The 19862-nt window shown below is 41.1% G+C and overlaps 2 protein-coding genes across 2 annotated transcripts in view; one reads left to right on the forward strand and one right to left on the reverse strand.

The window, feature by feature from the left end:
* The window catches only part of trim9 (tripartite motif containing 9), a gene marked incomplete at both ends in the record, with an annotated part of 51647 nt that overhangs the window by 13807 nt on the left and 17978 nt on the right, over positions 1–19862 (forward strand).
* LOC307261762 (uncharacterized protein) lies at positions 1827–8491 on the reverse strand. Its single transcript, XM_080042367.1, has 14 exons — positions 8135–8491; positions 7671–7770; positions 7336–7404; positions 7157–7195; positions 6217–6594; positions 6050–6121; positions 5694–5926; positions 5418–5596; positions 5222–5315; positions 4633–4983; positions 4423–4456; positions 4168–4251; positions 3887–3978; positions 1827–2554 (listed from the first exon to the last, which is right to left on the reverse strand). Exons 5-14 carry the CDS (start codon positions 6560–6562, stop codon positions 2402–2404), a joined length of 1638 nt encoding a protein of 545 aa, XP_079898493.1. The 5' UTR covers positions 6563–6594; positions 7157–7195; positions 7336–7404; positions 7671–7770; positions 8135–8491; the 3' UTR covers positions 1827–2401.

Here is a 19862-nt window from a genome sequence, read left to right on the forward strand (position 1 = left end):
TTTACGTAGGTCAGACAACGTTTCGACGTTCTGAATCGACGTTCCATTGTAAAAAGTGGACACTGCGCCCGCACCACGTGACTTTCAAGTTTTCAATTTCAGCACAGAAGAAAGATGGCGGCAGGCCGTGTAAAAAGCTGAATTTTACGGCCGTTTCTGTATCTTAAGGTTTTTTGATAACACTTTTAGCGAGAAATGTGTACTTTATATTCACAATCTTGATTCAGTGAATGCACATTAGCTTTAGTTTAGATGTTACGCGGATAGCTCGGTCCTGCCAGCAAAATGTTCTGAATCGACGTCATACAATGTTGTGAACCGACGTTTCACCGTAATGCCCACGCGTTGCCATGGTGACACAAATGTGTCATATATTAGCCTACGTAGGCTATCTGATACACACATAAAAGACGACTTTTTCATGCTTCCCAACCCATTTTTATTACCACAGCAGCATGGGGACGTAGCCTAGATAATAAATTGTGATTTGGGTGTTAAATCTATCTAGGCTACTTTTTAAATACTCATTTTACGACCTTTTCAAACCCGGAAGTACACAACGATATAGGCTTACTGACGCTTGGATGAGTTACTGTTTTGTTGTTGTTTTTAGACATTTGTATAGGCCTATGTAAAATATGTGCTTCTAATTATTTTTTACATTATATAATTATATGCTATCTCCTTAATGTGCCTTGATGAAAAACGAGTGGTTGTGATCGAGTTGTGTGACATTTTAATGACCAGATTACTTTTACTTTTGACTTTATTATTGGTGCCTAACTTCTGCATTCTTGGGACTTTGTAAACCAATGTCTTGCAAAAAATAAAAACGCTCAGATGAAGCTTAATCACCTTAAGAGTTCGCTAAAGTATTTCACTTATTTAACTGTGAAAGCCGACGGCACGCGTTGCCATAACGACGCTGGCGCATGACGTCACCACAAGTAAGGTTTGACAGGTACACAGCTGACACGAGACACTGGATTTCAACAAGACACTATTTTGACACTGTTCTTAATTTTTATTCTTGTTCTTGCAAAGGAAATAGTCAAACCCGAAGCCTCCCAAGTTACAATCATTCACAAACTTACCCATATATATATCATAGCCTGGCGCCAGACTAAACAGCGCCTCCACGAGTGCCGCCGAGGTAATGACACCCAAGGTGTGAGGTGGACCTCAATGAGATTTGTTTTGACAATGAAATGTACATTTTTATTCACAAGTGACCATAAAATAAACAACAAGATGAATCGCTCATTTAATAAGATGCAATGTGTAGTAGACTAGATTTAACGAAGGATCCGTGGGGATGAGGAATGGATCAGGTTTATGCTTTCTGTTACTCTATTTCTTAACATATTGGTATATCAACTGTATGTTATGATATTGACTGACGCTAAAGGATGTAGGCCTACACTTGCAAACCTTCTGGAAAATAAGGTCGAGGTGGAATACACGTCAATCTTCAGCAATACATTGGGTTTACGAGTAAAGATATCAAGAATGCTAGGATGAAAAAAATGGTAGGAGGAAAAAAGATTCAATTGATTATTTGTACAATGATTTATTGAAACAACAATATTTATGCGAGTCTGTGAGAAATACTTTGTTGTTCCCAACAGGGTTAAGGGGACACTGTAACGTTTTAAGTAATTTATCAGCTAAAATCAATATCCTCATTCATAAATATGTCCTCATTGGTGTAAAATCACCTCTGCCAATAATCTGAATTATCCTCCTGAGCGGAGAATTACAAATATTAATATTACATTTTGTACATTGAGAGGGTAAGTCTTATGGAGGAATCCATGTTGGAAGCGTCAAATCAAATCAGTTTTATTTGTATAGCCCAAAAACACAAACACATTTGTCTCAGTGGGCTTTACATTTCATACAATATGATATATGATACAATATGATACCCTGCCCTTACACCCTTAGCTCGGCTGAGAAAAAACTCCCAGTAAAAACCCTTTAACGGGAATAAAAAAAAAATTGAAGAAATCTCAGGGAGAGTCGACAGAGTAAGGGATCCCTCTCCCAGGACGGACATGCTGCAATAGATAAGTAGAGAAAATCACGAAGGAATTTGATCATTGACCAGGTGATTACATGGTAATACTAAGTAAAGTGCGAATAGTGTGGATGCAGGAAGACTTCAGATGCTGCCAGAGGATCCACACCGTCTCGTCTCCAACAGGGAAAACTAAGGTTTCCATCGTCGGGATTACATCCCACGTCTCCAGGTGGCGTCCTTAACCACTGCAACATCTTTCGCGTTGATGGTCCATTCTCAGATGTTACCGGGGGGGGACCAGATCCACACCGTCTCGTCACCACCAGGGAAAACTGGAAGAGGAGAGACAGGTAACCAGAGAGCAAAGCAAAAATGAATTTAAAGATTGAACAAGCAAGCGAGTAGAAAGAGTACTATCCTGATGGACGGTGAATCAAGGCTGATGTGAGGCAATAGCAGGCGGGGAGCATCCGTTCCTAGGACAGCTGATTCCGCACAGAACTCAGAGTCAGTCGAGTAGTATGGAGAGTGCTTGGTAGACAGAGGGAGACAACCCCCGGGGCAACGCTCAGCCAATCATGGAAGATAGACAGAGGAGAACAAATGTCAGAGAAATGGTATCAGTTATGCAATTAGCGTCGGCAGGACAATTTTTCAGTGGGAGGACAACCGGTACTCAGGCCCAGACAAACCGAGACCGAGGCAGCTCCTCAGGCTGTTAATAATAACGCTATAACAATGGTGAACAATTCATATTTGTCTGACCTAGTTGCGCGATATGCCCCATCACGGGCACTACGGTCTACGACTGCAGAGCTCCTGTCTGTCCCCAGAGTTAAGAAAGCTGCCGGCAGCAGGGCTTTCTCGTATCGAGCTCCTTCGTTATGGAACACACTCCCAATAGAGATCGGGCAATCTGAGTCTATCGAGGTGTTCAAGTCTAAACTTAAGACTTATCTCTTTGAATTAACCTTTGGTTAGCGCTCGTCCACCTCTCTGCTGGCGCGGGGTCGGTGGCGGGTCACCCTGTCTGGGGTCGGTTCTCTGGCCTCTGCTGGGGGGGAGTTTGCTCTGGGGTAGGTACCGGTCTTGGGCTGTTCCGGTGGGCTGCCCTGGCCGCTCGAGCTGGGGCAAATTGGCGTCTGACCGTGGGCACCGCTGCTGGGGGGTGGGACCTTGCCTTGCCTCCGGACAGGCGGTCGCGGCGGCCTCCGGGGCTTGGCCCCCAGCTGCCCCCCAGCACCCCGCCCCCAGAGAGCACGCCCCAGTGCGGCACTAGTCCCGAGGAGGACCGGGACCGTAGATAGAGAATAGAGTATAGAATAGGGAAATAGCCAAATGCACCGCTGCCACGAGGAGCAACCACAGCCGAAACCCCCGGAGGGGCGGCCCGTACAGCCCACACGGGCCCGCCGGACGGGCCCGCCGGACCGGCCATGAGATTAATATTATTTCCGCAAACGCGTTAGTGATTATTTAGTTTAAAAAAGTTAATTCAATATTCCGAGCGGGGGACTTCCTTTAGTTATTTGACCATCTTTATTTGCTGATCTCGTCCCCCAATAACTTTAACTGCTACCCCTGTATTTGACAGTAAAGTGTTAAGGTTGCGCGGCTGTCAGCCTGGTTCTCCATCCGAGGCTTCAAGGAAAAAGTGTCAGAAATAAGTGCCTGCACAGGCGGGCACAGGCGGACACAGGTCACGACTAATGCCGCTCCTCCTGCGTCGTGCATGCAAGAATTAACTCTTTTTTTTTTGGCCATCATAATAGAGCTTCATGCACTTTAGGGGTAAGCTGCTTTCCAAAGAATGGTACTGTAACGGAATGTTAGTGAATGCAAAATGCCAAAGAGAAAAGATACCTTGACATATCGTTGAGAGAGGTATTTGTGTAGGTCTTTCTTCTTTCTTTCATTCCAGCCTCGTGCTTGAATGGTTATCATATCAGTCCGTGCTATCAGTGCAGGGGAGAAAAGGTTACTAATACAACTGTTGTAGTAGATGATTTTCAACTTCAATATTTTGACTTTCGTTCATTCTTCAAAATTGTAAAGCTTGATTTGAGCAAGATTATGTAAAGATGATGGTAGAAATGGCATACAAATCATGTACTACATGTTGAAGGAAACATTAATTTACTTACTGGATTTGGTCATGTACTTTGTCGTCAGTGCAACACGTGACAAAAAAGAATTCACCTGCTCAACCTCCTCGCCAACTGTCATACCTGCCATTGGAAGACATGATAAAAAAAAACACTGAGATGTAACAGCATGTGTGATTTAAATTTTCACAGTAAAACCTCTTTGATGCCTTTTCAAATGTTTAAATGTTTTACGGGTAGGGTTTGCTTAATCTTTAGTTATAGTCAATCTCAGCTGCATGCTGGACAACTAACCTGCTCCTTCCTGATTGCGTCCACCCCACTGCACCTGTGGTGGAATAAGATCATAATTTGAATTTTCCACATCACCTCCAAAATTGCTTTGTTAATATACTTTTTAAGTGATCGTTTACATATTGCGATTGATTAGATTAACTTTCCCCAACAACATTCATAACACAAGCAATATACAGTGTAGGAGGTAATCTAGAATAGATACATTACCTCACATTTACCAGAGTGACCCTTGGCGTGCATCACGGACAGGAATGGCCTATTTTGCAAGAGTGGAACAAGTTCTGGAAAGGACTCGCACACTTTCTGGAGGTATGGATAGTATTTGCACATGATGTCTGTGCAAATGAACTGTATTTTATAGGCCATGGCAAGCTCCTTCTGTAGGAAAAGAGGATATGCAAATATCTCTCCCCTAAACATGTTCAAGGCTTTAAAAAGAATGCCATGACGACAGACAGCCACCTCCACACCCTCTTCATCCACTTTGGACCCAGACTTGTTGGCAGTCTCTCGTGCAGCTGTCCATTGTGACTTCCCACAGACACCTTTCCCAGATACCTTTGAAAACATGTAACATAAACGGTTTGAAAATAAAGCTTAACATCTAATTTACCGAACTCAAATAAGAAATATACAGCATGTTTTTGCTTCTCTGAAAATGGTACTTTTCAGCTTTGTGTTTTAACAAGCACATATTTAACCTGGAAGCGTAATTTTCTACAATGTATGATCAAATATAATTTAAGTGCAACTGTGTTAGCCACATTTTTGTGATTATAATAAACATACAACTCACAGGTTGGACTCGATTCCGGATAAGCTGCACAAAGTCTGCCACATCCTTGTCCTTTGCAAAAAATGCACCGTCGAAGAATGCATTTTCACCCACTCTAAACATTTGCAAAGGAGACATTCAGATTCCATGCCTAAGGAATTTCCAAATACAATGATACATTATACTTAAATTAATGTAATTTAATAAGCAGCAGTACCCTTTGGTCCTGCTGAATCGATTCATCTTCCGGTTTCCGTCAAGCGAGATTGCTGCAACATCCTCAGCGCAGGCTGGGCATGAGAAAGGTTTTTTGTGGAGTAGTTTGTCTTTATCATCGCGACAGTATGTCCACTCCAAGAAGCTACGCTGTAGACTGTCACCATAAATACTCCCTGCCTATTATTAAAAAGGAGATAACATTCAATTATGTGAACAATTAATAGCACAGCCAGTGTAGGTGACTACATTCTCTGAAGAAAATGCTATGACTTACGCGCCCAAAGGTGCTAGAACGTTGCTCAAGCATTTTAACAAATGCTTGTTGGGATAAACCTGGTGCAGTGACTTTCAGCTCTTCGAATGTCTTAAAGACATCAATAGCGTACAATGTCTGAAAAACCACATTACCAGGCCAGTAACCACTGGCCTGTAGGTCTTTCAGTCCAGGAGTCCATGACGTTAAGCAGGACCTGCAGGTACTTGTAGGCAAGGACAGATCATATCGTCCTGTGGAAACAAGGGAATATAATATGTCCTAAATTTTTACACCAATTCAATTCGGTTCTCTCAATATACTGTGTGTAGTCGTTGCAGAATCATAGCCCAATGCTTCAATGATGGTATGCTTACCAGTACAAACAGTGATGTCTGCAGCATCACAACTGCATATGTTGCTGGGCCGAGCAACTGGTAACAGACGTGCTATAATGAAATACAAAGCAAAGAAATAAGGAGTACATCTCCAAAACAATATTTTATAATCTAAAATAATTTTAAAACTTTTCATACATACATACCTTGTTCAGATATTGTATGTGTCCCATCATCATTTAGCAATGCATAGCATGTAGGTGGAATCGCTGTATAAAAACCCTCAACCAGAGAGTCCCTATTGTGTAAAACCCAGCTCTGATGATGGAACACGTCACAGTCGTGCTTTGGCAGGCAGTCGCGACATCTTATTACAGCCTGTTCTATGTTGCAGTGGTCACAAAGCTCAAGCAAAGGTTTCTCTGCTGAGAGCATCAGATCCAATAGATGCGGCCTTGCAGTCTCCCATTTCTCAACGGACAGTGTCTGCCGCATCTGCCAGGTCCTAGGAACCGTCAAAGCTTCTAGTGAACAATCCAATGGATCTTCCATCAAGCTTTCCTTCAGCAACTGCAGCTTTAAGTCTAGGAGCAGAGCATGAAATTACTATCTTCAAAAGGTAAACTCACTCTTGATTTTGGGCTGCTTGTAGGGCTGCAGCTAACGATTATTTTGATAATTGATTAATCTGTTGATTATTTTCTCGATTATAATCGATTAGTGTTTTGGCCCGTAAAATGTCAGAAAATGGTGAAACATGTTGATCAATTTTCCAAAGCCCATGTTGACTTCCTCAAATGTATTTTTATGTCCAAAACACAAAGATATTTCAGTTTACTGTCATAATAGGATTGAAGAAACCAGAAAATATTCACATTTGAGACGCTGAAATCAGAGAATTTGGACATTTTTTATTAAATTACTTGAAACGATTAATCGATTATCAAAATAGTTGGCGATTATTTTAATAATCGATTCGTCGATTAATCTTTGCAGCTCTAGCTGCTTGTAGACAATAATGTCTGAATGCCGACATGTAAATGATAAACAAACCAATTTGAAATAAGAAAGCCAAACTAATGATATCAAATGGAAATTTCCAATAAACTATGATATCAAGACATGTTCATAGAGCTTAAAACCTACCAATTGTCTGCTGCGCCTCTTCCACTTCTAATGCAGTAGCTTAAATATGACAAAAAGACAAGGACAGAACAAAAACAAATTACTAACATAAATTATAAGTTGCATGGTTGTTCAATTCTATTTATATACTGCCATTTTTAATACAACATTTACCAGATGATGTAAATAACTTTGTTTACTTTCTGTTGAAGTGGTGGCATCATCTTGATGGGTATCCTTTGGCTTTAAGTGAGAGGATGGCCGGGATCCTGTCATAAAATAAATCTTATGATCAGGCAATGATTAAATTGGTATCTCTACCTTTCAATGGCCATTAAAAACAGCCAAAGCCTCTTTTACATGAATCTAGTTACCATTTCAACTTTAATGTGGTGTGATATTGTAATGTAAGGAACTACAGTAACACTTAGAAAAGGAATTTAAATATCATTAGCCATCAATTTGAGAGAACTGGAGACTTTATGAACCTCAGACGGATGCACAGACTCATTGAATCAGGAGAAGTCACACTAACCTCCATAAGATGTCTGTTTCTCAGCCAATAAGCGCACATCCTTCTCAGTGTGTTTTATTTTATTTTTTGACTTTTTCCCCTGCTCACCTGATTCTTTCCTCTAAAATGAAAACATAATTGAAACATTTAGTAGTGTTAGGTTACAGTTGCTATCTGAGGAGACATTACAGTGCTAAACAAAATTGCATATATGAGAAATATTTAGAAAATAGTATTGTGGCACTGTACTTTAAAAACGTGTCTTGCTAGTTTCACAAGAGTTACTAATTTATTCAAATGACATGTCTAAGCAACTGCAGTGAAAGATTAAATGCTGACAACATCGGTCTATAATATAAAGTAACTAGCGTGTGTTTTAATTAAAATTAGGTGGGTTGTCGGAAAGTCTAATATCAATACTACATATAACATTACATAAATAAAAACATACAGGTACATTTGAAAGAACATTCGCTCTACTTTACCTTGTGGTTACTGTCACTACACGATCTCTGAGGAGCCTGCACGATGATGAGGACCGCATGCGCAGAACGGCCGCCATCTTGGAAAGCCCGCAGTCGCCTAGGCAACGCACGTCAGCGTCCTCACCCCCGCCCCCTCATAAAGTTCTCCGTGAGCACAAGCACGCACACACACACAAAGTCCGTGGCTTAGCCGCCCCGTAACTGAATTTAATTCCAACACGTAATCAGTAGCATGATTAACTGTTCTATCTTCATAACAAACTAAATGTCATGCAAATTGGTTCAGAATTGAGCGAGTTACAGTCTGTTTTTAGTGCAGTCTGTGGCTCTCCAAAACACTTTGAGCTAAGCGGGCTGTCAATGATGGCGGCCATTTTGCGCACGCGCACCTCATATCGTGCAGGCTCCTCAGATCGTGTATGACAGTTACAACTGACTGACGCAGACGCATTGTCATATAAACACAATACGACACGCCCCTTCTCAGTCGCGGGAAACGGGGCAGCCATGTTGTTTAGGTTGTAGGCCTAGTTTTAAAAATTAAAAGTAGAAAATTAAAAAGTGATAGTAGCCTACTGTGAGGTGTTTCGTGTGATGCTTTACACATTCATGTAATCAGATTTGATAGATTATCAAGAGTATGAGAAATATTCTGTTCAAAATCAAGCGGTTTAAGTGAAGAAAAATGTAAAATGGCATGCCACATTTCAAACAGTCTGTTCAATGTGCTTCAAACACAACAAATACAATTGACATAAATGGATATTTGAGTGTAGGCCTAGGGCCTATAAAAAATAGTGATTCATGAAAACATTGCCTAATTAATTCCCTGCCACCACCAACATAAAATAATGTAGGATTATTTCAACATGCCACATTTGAAAGGAGTTACAGAATTTGTGAGTCAAGCAGAAAGTCACAGGTCATAATGACCTTACAGATTGCAACAACAGCAGGTGTTGCAAACACAGTAGAAAACAGGAACAATATTACAACATCTCTGCAACAAATAGAACTACTATAATCTATTAGAAGCAGCCAGTTGCTAATATGGTCAGGTATTGGAGAGACTCGTACACGCATACACACACATGCACACTCTCACACACACATGCACACACAGACACAGACACACACACAGGCGTGCACCCACACACACACAGACACAGGATGATCTGCATAAAAGGCCAATGGCTTTTCACTGAAAGGAAGCGCTCTACAGGCAGTCCTGCTGCCTGTTTTCCAGAGGCCCGAGGTATGGCTTTTGGGTTCGGCTCCACTTCACCGAGGTTAAGGCTAGACTAGAATTATGGTTAAAGATCTGAGAGGTAGCCTATCTTTTGTAATGTATAGGTTAAACATCTGTATTGGTATTAGGAGCTGTGTCTGCTCACTTGTAACTTGAGACTGATGGCAAACTTCAATAAAGAAACCTGATGAGACCAGAACCACTATCTTCCCGAGTCTCTCTCTGCACGTGTCTCCTTTAGTTATAGCCTAGAGATGATGATGGAATCAAAAAGGCCCTCTCGGCCACTACCTGATTCCACTTCAATAACACCCCCTCCATAATTGCGGAAAGATTTAGGCCTATTCAAATCTACTCTAACTGCTCCTGGATGATGGTTTCACTCTTCTTTGTTCTGGTTCGTTTGTTTTTGTGGAAATAGCGACCAAAATAAGTCACTTTTACGTATTGCAATCCCTCTGACCATCCAGGTCATTATTACCATGTGCTTGTGGTTCGGTCGGACACAAAAGCCCTTGCATTTCATTAGAAAAATGAGCTTCCAAGTACGCTGAAATAACAACTTTGTTTTTCAAGTATTCAAACATGATGACTTTGTTTTCAAACAGACCAAGAGAACCAACAGAAAAAACAGTTTGAACTTGAAAGGCCTCAGACTTGCCTGTATGTCACCACCATACAATCAGAATAGAACTAAACAAGTGTTGAAAGATTGTCAACTTAATGAATAGCATACAGTAGGTCAGTTTGAAGATGTGACCGAAATGGGCAACATTCAGGGCATTATGGCCGGAAGCTTGCCTCAAAAGAAAGATATTGCATGCCGAAACTGCTTTGGTTGTATACATGATTTTTCGTTCTTTTCTTCCAATTAATAATACCATTACACCTATTGCCTGTTTTATGTCTCTACCTCTTAAACAAAGTTCAGAAACATTTCTAGACACTGAGGTCAACTAGCCTATACAAAACAGATCTCATCTCCCAACCGTCTCCCTGGACATTAAGTTATTGTTAACTCGGCTCAGATGCTAAACACTGATATGCTTGGAGCCTGTAAGCCTGGTAGACTAACAGAGATTGCAGAGAATGTGTGCTGAGGACAGGCAGTGTGACAAGATTGACTGATTTGTGTTAACATGTCCCCAAACAAGAGAACAGAGGATAAGGCCTCACTGAAAGTATTGTAACTATGAAATGTGCCAAATCATAGGTGTATCGTATAGCCTATTATTTTATATCCACTTAAAACCTAAATTATGCTGTTCATCATAACTAACTAGTTTGAAACAAACATTTTGATAAATGGAAATTATTATGGAATAAACCTTTTATTTTGAAGGGGTGTTTTCCATTTCTTTGCGCGCGCCTAAATCCATGGACATATAAAGAAATCGCGCGAAGCCCATTGGAAGTTGACCATCGACTGGAAAGCCGCAAGGAGAAAGTGAGTATGATAAATATGCCTATTGAATAATGTATTAAGAAATATTTAATTTTAGTCGTGCATGATTGATTTAACATGGAGGATACCATTCCTACATATTCATTAGGCTACTGCTCTGGTTGTAGGCTTTACACAGTAGCCTATACCAATTAATTAATTAATTAATTAATCAGGTATCTCGCGCTGGCTCTCTGTAGCCTATATTAATAATAATGTGTTACTGTTTTTTAGATATGCCCGGTAGCGTCCACAAAGACTGTGTTGGCTGTCACGCCAAAATTGGGGTGGCACGGAAGAAGTGCCCGACCTGTTCGTGCCTTCAACCACATAAACAGCGGCTGACTGAACTCGACAAAAGTTCCAGGCGGAAAAGGAGGCCTGGAAGGAAAAAAAAAGAAGTGGAACAACGGGAGCAAACAACATGATCAGGCCCACAAGATGGTAAGTAGAATGCAATGATAATAAATTGTAATGATATTCTCTGTCTTTCATAAATTTATAGGCCTAATGAATCCGTGTATAATCCGTGTATCTTCCGTTCAATCCATATCCGTTTGGAAATCAAAACACGATAAACGAAAAGTTAACTGTTTTTTTAAATAGGCTACTCATCCTCTCATCTACATTATTTATACTAAAAACACGTTTTTCTCTATTTTTAATCTCAATTAATGACCAGGTTATCAAATGTGAGAATAATGTCCTAAATGTTGATTTTGAAAAATACATGTTTCAATTTAGTGGTCGAGGCTCCGGTGTCGTGCGAAAGTGTGTGTGTGTGTGTGTGTGTGTGTGTGTGTGTGTGTGTGTGTGTGTGTGTGTGTGTGTGTGAGTGTGTGTGTGTGTGTGTGTGTGTATGCGTGTATGCGCGCGCGCCCAGAGGCGAATTTAGCCAGTACGCCAAGGTAGGCAATTGCCTTGGGTCTCATGGTCATCTAATACATGTTTGTTTTACTCTCCATTCATTAATCACCGAGGGACACATCCTACATTATTGATAATGTTATTGATCAATAACATTATCAATGTTATTGATACTCACATGATCAGCTGAGGCATGAGCCCCAGTGCAGACAGCTGCATATGAAAGCATATTTATTGGTTAGGTCCACGAGTGAACAGCTGTTTGTCTGTCACTGTTTAGATCAAGGCATGATCTAAACAGTGACAGACAAACAGCTGTTGATCCAGATCAAAACGGGACAAACCACCAAACATTTAGCATCTTTATAGAAAGGGGAAACATATTTTGTCTGGCTGCCAAAGGCTGCTATGTCACTGTCTGTCATAGGCTACCATCAACAGCCTTATTTTACAAAAGCTCAATTCAGATAATTAATAAACGTGGAAATAATATAGGCCTAGCCTAGACAAGACACACACACACACACACACACACACACACACACACACACACACACACACACACACACACACACACACACACACACACACACGTAGCCTATGCACACGCAAACACTCAAAAGGGGCTTTTTAAAGCGCCCCACTTTGACTCAGCAAGTGAAGTTAAGACAAAAAAAGGAAAAAAGGGAGACAGAGACGACGATAGATGCAATTTTCTTTTGTGGACCAATAAATATGCTTTCATATGCAGCTGTCTGCACTGGGGCTCATGCCTCAGCTGATCATGTGAGTATCAATAACATTATCAATAATGTAGGATGTGTCCTTCAGTTCCCAGTGCGATGCTGACGTCCACACGTAATCGGTGATTAATGAATGAAGAGTAAAACAAACATTTATTAGATGATTATGAGACCCAAGGCAATTGTCTACCTTTGCGTAATGTCTTAGTTTGCCTCTAGGATTGCGCGCACGCACTCACGCACTTCTTATCGGAGGTAACTGTCGCATGACACCGGAACCTCGACCACTAAATTGAAACATGTATTTTTCATATGGATTGAACGGAAGATACACATATTTTGTCTCTATTTTTAATCACAATTCATGAGCCGGATATCAAATATCAGAATAATGGCCTAAATGATGATTTTTAAAAATAGCCTACATGTTGCAATTTAGTGGCCGAGCTTCCAGTGCCGTGCCAAAGTTACCTCCGATAAGAAGTGCGTGCGTGTGTGTGTGGGGTGGGGGGGGGGGGGGGGGGCGTTTGTATGCGTGTGTTTGTGTGTCTGTGTGTGCGTGCGCAGAGGTGAACTTAGCCATTATGCAAAGGTAGGCAATTGCCTTGGGTCCCGGACTACCACGGGTCTCATAATCATCAAATAAATGTTTTTTTTACTCTTCACTTATATTTAAATTGTTTATACTGTATATAGCTCTGTTTTTTTTATTTAGTTTTTTTCTATGTTGGTTTTAATGAAAAAAACAAATTAACTGATATAACCCTGACCGACTTGGCCTACTGAAGTGAATATTAATAAAAAGATCTCTAATAGGTATCATATATACTATCACAAATTGATTTTTATCGATGAAGAGACTTTTAATGATAACTGAGTACCTCATTTCGTACCCTGTCTAGTGTATATATAGTCCTGTGTCTATGTATTCCTTGCCTTTTTGCCTTATGGCATTTTTTGTAATTTTTGAAGAGAATAAATTATCCTTTACCCGAAACTGTCTGCATTTGTGTCCTAACTGCCTGCCTGTCATTGCTAACTATTTGCTCACCAAAACTCAGTAGATAATGGATTTTAATTTTAATAAAGTTTTTTTAATGTTTTTTCAGTTGGACCGTTTAGCTGGCTTGGGCTACCTCCCAATTCTCATTTTGGGGAAGGTGTGGTGATCACAGCTGGCTGCTGTGCGCTCCTCCTCCTTTTGCCACTCCCACTCCCTCTGTTCTGTGGCACACCTGGTCTGCATCAGCAATCATCGCGACTATATCACCTCTGGCTTCCCTGCTGTCGTTGCCAGTTCGGACCATGCACTACAGTGTTACCCGGACCACAACCTCCAGCTTACCTACCTGCTTCTCCGCCCCGGCTTCCCCACTCACCACCTGCTTCCCCACCTCGTTGAAATAAACCTTTTTTTATTATATCCACAACTGCCTCTGTCTGCTCTTGGGTCCAGAACTTAACCGTAACAGAAGGAGGTTGGGGCGACGGTGGTGGCTGACATTAAGTACAGCCTTGATTTTCAGCTGCCACCCTCCCTTGAGCACAGTCTCAAAGACGCCGTTGAGACCATTTTAAGAAGTAAGTATTACTCTGCTACTATTCAAAGTTTTATTTATTTATTACTGATACACAACAAAGTTTTGCCCAAAATTATCCAATACATGAAGGGCTACTGTTTAATACTTTTATTACAGATGTATGAAATTTGTAATTACGTATTTGTTCAAGGAATATTTTTGATGTTTTGTGTTTTATTAGAAAATTCTTCTCATAAGGGCACACAATTGGGCACCGTTGTCTTTTGATGCAACATTTGAAAAATATTTTTGTTTCTAAAACAGACCACAAAGATACTTGTTTTAATATATTTTATTATTTTCTTTGTCCCAGTTTATGTGAAAAAGCACAAAGTTGGCAGCTCTGCCAGTTGCTCAAGGGAGGGTGGCAGCTCCTGCACCTCAGCCATCACCGCCGCCCCCGCTGCCTCCGCCATAGCCCCCCCCGCCGCCACAGCCCCCGCCACAGCCTCCCCCGCCGCCACAGCCCCCGCCGCCACAGCCCCCGCCACAGCCTCCCCCGCCGCCACAGCCCCCGCCGCCCCCGCCGCCATAACCCCCCCCGCCGCCATCGCCTCTGCTGCCTCATCCATGGCCCCTGCTGCAGTCTCCGCCGGCCCCGGCGGAGACTGCAGCGACTGCAAGAAGAGAGCAGAGGAAGGACTTTTCCCCTTCAAAAAAAATTTGCAGAGGAAAAATAAGAGAGTAAGTAAATGTATGCCCTGCCGGAAATGTCTGTTTAATCATGATAGATTTAAGATTTAATTTATTGTCATTTCAGACCTACTTTCATACAAAAATTTAATAAAACGCAGTTTCTCACCAGCGCATACAGAGTTAAAAAAAGCAGTTTTCTGGCTGTCAGACTGTAACCATGTAAATAGGGGGGGGGGGCATAGTGCATTAAGGATCCTTACAGCCTGTGGAAAGAAGCTGTTCATCATCCCAGCTAGATCTGCAGTGGATGCTCCTGTATCTCCTCCCTGATGGCAGGAGGGAGAACAGGCTATGAGAGGGGTGGTGAGGGTCTTTAATGGTGGTGGTAGCTCTGCGGGTGCAGCGTTGCTGGTTGGCTACCATCAGCAAAGGGAGAAGGGCACCAATAATCCTGCTGGTCATCTTCACTATCCTGTTTAGGAAGTAAGGCTGTAGGTCAGGATATGCTCAGCGGTGTATGATGTGGTTTTCCAGCCCCCTGAAGTCGAGCCCCCATCTCTTTGGTTTTCTCCACATTGAGTTTGAGGTTGTGGGACCTGCAAAACCTTGTGAGCTGCTCCACCTCTGTCCTGTATACAGACTCATGGTTGTGCCTGACAAGACCCACCACTATTGTGTTGTCTGCAAACTTGATGACATGGTTGGTGCTGAATCTGGCTGTGCAGTTGTGGGCGAGCAGGCTGAAGAACAGGGGGCTTCAGACTTCATCATTGGGGTGATCCTGTGCTTACTGCTATTGTTTGTGATGTTTGGCTGCCCAACTTTACAATGTCTGCTGCTGTGTCAGGAAGTCCAGGACCCAGTTGCAGGTGCCAGTGTCCACCTCAAGCAGTCTCAGCAATTCCACCAGCTGTAGTGGAATGATTTTATTAAATGCTGAGCTGAAATCGATTAAGAGGATTCTGGCGTTGGTGTCTTTCGTTTCTAGGTGTGACAACATGGCATTTAATTGTTGATAACTAATGAGCTAAACAATTTAGGATGCGTCTTTGGACCTGTTTTGATGAAATAATATTTAGTGGGGAGGAAAAGGTAATGTCCGAGCCCTTTTTTTATGAATGGATTTGTCAAACTTTGAGACATTTCACTAATGACCTTGCTCTGTAGTCTGACAGCAGTGAAAAAAGGCTATTTGTAATTTGAGAGCTCTGGTTTCAATACACCTTTGATACACTAATATGTAACTAAGTGGCTATGTTCTGTATGTAGCCATTCCAGTGTGAGAGGAATGATCAGAGCTGTAACTGGTTAAGGTTTAAGCACACTACAGAATGGCTGAATCTCTTTTACTCTGAAAACAAAATTAGTAATTTCCTTTTTTCTTTCTTTTTTTATTCCAGGTCCGTGTGGAGTGGCAACCATGTGGGACATGGTATGTTCTTTCCAATAGTTTCTTAATAGAAATGTCTTAGGATGTCAATTATTAAAATGGTGGTGGAATAATGTACTTCGGGCTGAGAAGGTTCCTACTTTATTGTTTTATTGGTGCCTTTAAATAGAACTTGTCCACTTCTAGGTTTAGAGAGCTCTGAACTTTAAAAAAATACCTAATAGATTGTTGTAAAAACATGATAACCAAGATCCCATTCTAAGAAAGCATTATTCATTACCACTTTCATAGCAATATCTATTATTCCTTCACAAAATGGTTCTCTTACAGAATGCTAATAATTTAAGCTGCCTCAAGCAAGCCCATTTAAGGGTAAATAATATGACACATTTGGATCTCCAAATACATAAACAGGTTAACCAAGTGAATGATATTCACTGCCTCTTTTGGGAAAAATTAACTTATGGTCTCGTCTCTGTTGCCTCCAGTACACTATTCGCGCTTTTCCACCGCACCTGTAGCTCGACTCAGCTCAACTTGGTTTGGTAGCAGCACGGGTCGTTTTCCACTGCAAATAGATAGTTCCTGAACATGGGCGGGGTCGTCATACAAAGGGGCAGAAAGCCTACTCCGGAGTCAAGTAGCAAAGCAGAAATTACGAGCAGTTGTTGTGCTATTAACTGAACCAACCGCCAAAGATACGGATGGAAAATGTTTAAGAAATACCCCCCTTGTAACTGTTTACGAAAAGGAGTAGAAGTATATTGCGACGGGCCATTAAAAGGGAGGATTGGTGTCTTGATGTGTGACTGCCACACAGTCAGCTGTAGGGATGCGTCACGTACATCCCTATGCACTTAAACACAGGCATCATAAAGTTGACTTTTTTGTGCTTGTTTCAGGATACGTGTTTTCAAATGCAAGCCATGTCTCAGCCTGAATTTTTTTATTGAGGTAATCAGTGCAGTTCCAGGCTTGTAATGTAATCGCTCGCTATCATTTCTGTCCCAGCCGGCTACTATAGGGTATATAGCTAATAGCTGCCCTACATGTCTCCTCTCGTGTCGTGTACAGTATGTTTAAAGTAACATCCCAAACAACCAACACAACTGGGTGAGCTTAGCGACTATATGGACATTTCATTAAGTTTTTTTTAGGATCTGTGATGCAAATCAAATGAAACATAGCCAGAGAAGGCTGCACGTGGCGAGACAAAATACACTCAAAGTCCCAGAGAGTTTGGGAGTTTATACTTCAGAATGGAGCCGGTAGTCTCTGGCCAATCACTGGCCGGCTGTCTGCGGACGTCACCTTTTAGCATCGGCTCAGCTCGCTTGGAACCTAAAGCGAGGCGATACCAAAAAAGCAGAGTTGAGTTGAGCTGATACCACACAGTGGAAAAGCGCCATATGTTAGCCTTTGAGTGACAATCCAGCTGCTTAATGATGGCAGATGATTATGATTATTATTTTAAACTAATAAGATGTTTTTCATTTGAGTAGTTTTCCTCTTTACAAAACATACAGGCTATTGTTTTGTAAAGAGGAACACATAAATTACAGGATAAGGAGAACAAGTAAATGGCAAAATCAAGAATCTAATTGTATGGCAATTTCATGATGAATCCCACCTGTAAATACTGCTATACCATAATTTCTCTCCTCTGTTCAACAGCAAAAAAGAATGGAGTCCCACCTGGGAGCCGCAGTCCATCCTGGGACGGAAATGGATTTTTTTTTTTTTTTTTTTTCTGTTCCAGTTTGTTTAAATAAATCATTGTACCAATAATGAATTGAATCTTTTTTTCATCCTAGCATTCTTGATATCTTTACTCGTAAACCCAATGTATTGCTGAAGATTGACGTGTATTCCACCTCGACCTTATTTTCCAGAAGGTTTGCAAGTGTAGGCCTACATCCTTTAGCGTCAGTCAATATCATAACATACAGTTGATATACCAATATGTTAAGAAATAGAGTAACAGAAAGCATAAACCTGATCCATTCCTCATCCCCACGGATCCTTCGTTAAATCTAGTCTACTGCACATTGCATCTTATTAAATGAGCGATTCATCTTGTTTATTTTATGGTCACTTGTGAATAAAAATGTACATTTCATTGTCAAAACAAATCTCATTGAGGTCCACCTCACACCTTGGGTGTCATTACCTCGGCGGCACTCGTGGAGGCGCTGTTTAGTCTGGCGCCAGGCTATGATATATATATGGTATGGGTAAGTTTGTGAATGATTGTAACTTGGGAGGCTTCGGGTTTGACTATTTCCTTTGCAAGAACATGAATAAAAATTAAGAATAGTGTCAAAATAGTGTCTTGTTGAAATCCAGTGTCTCGTGTCAGCTGTGTACCTGTCAAACCTTTCTTGTGGTGACGTCATGCGCCAGCGTCGTTATGGCAACGCGTGCCGTCGGCTTTCACAGTTAAATAAGTGAAATACTTTAGCGAACTCTTAAGGTGATAAAGCTTCATCTGAGCGTTTTTATTTTTTGCAAGACATTGGTTTACAAAGTCCCAAGAATGCAGAAGTTAGGCATCAATAATAAAGTCAAAAGTAAAAGTAATCTGGTCATTAAAATGTCACACAACTCGATCACAACCACTCGTTTTTCATCAAGGCACATTAAGGAGATAGCATATAATTATATAATGTAAAAAATAATTAGAAGCACATATTTTACATAGGCCTATACAAATGTCTAAAAACAACAACAAAACAGTAACTCATCCGAGCGTCAGTAAGCCTATATCGTTGTGTACTTCCGGGTTTGAAAAGGTCGTAAAATGAGTATTTAAAAAGTAGCCTAGATAGATTTAACACCCAAATCACAGTTTATTATCTAGGCTACGTCCCCATGCTGCTGTGGTAATAAAAATGGGTTGGGAAGCATGAAAAAGTCGTCTTTTATGTGTGTATCAGATAGCCTACGTAGGCTAATATATGACACATTTGTGTCACCATGGCAACGCGTGGGCATTACGGTGAAACGTCGGTTCACAACATTGTATGACGTCGATTCAGAACATTTTGCTGGCAGGACCGAGCTATCCGCGTAACATCTAAACTAAAGCTAATGTGCATTCACTGAATCAAGATTGTGAATATAAAGTACACATTTCTCGCTAAAAGTGTTATCAAAAAACCTTAAGATACAGAAACGGCCGTAAAATTCAGCTTTTTACACGGCCTGCCGCCATCTTTCTTCTGTGCTGAAATTGAAAACTTGAAAGTCACGTGGTGCGGGCGCAGTGTCCACTTTTTACAATGGAACGTCGATTCAGAACGTCGAAACGTTGTCTGACCTACGTAAATCGTGGTTTGCGGAAGAGTACTCTGCGGACGTTTTCCTCTGGATACTGGGTTGGTGTAGGCCTATGTACTGTATGTCATTCGGTCATGCTCATGCTTGAACTTTTATTTTTTTACTACTATTTTTTTTTTCTAAATCTCTTTATTGGTTTTTCAATTATAAAACAGAATATAGAGTATATCAAATTTCTCAAAAAATGTGAGATGGAGCAATATGCAAGATAAATGTTTAATAAAACACAGGGTTGCATCATATGATAATTATACACACCACACTCAACCTGGTAGCAGCAGCAGAAAGTAAGGAAGATTATTACTGCCTCGCTTTTACATCATTTATAGAGGCTTGCCAAGTCTTATTACATTTAGGCCCGACAGATCTTCATAAAAGTAATGCTAACCTTAAGATGCATTAAATTCCTTATCAACATAGTGCAGTCCATATGATCGCTAAATTAATTCTACATCACTCATTCGTGTATCTCTTGCTTTT

The sequence above is a fragment of the Ammodytes marinus genome (genome assembly GCF_949987685.1).
Source record: "Ammodytes marinus genome assembly, chromosome: 15".
Classification (NCBI taxonomy): Eukaryota; Metazoa; Chordata; class Actinopteri; order Uranoscopiformes; family Ammodytidae; genus Ammodytes; species Ammodytes marinus.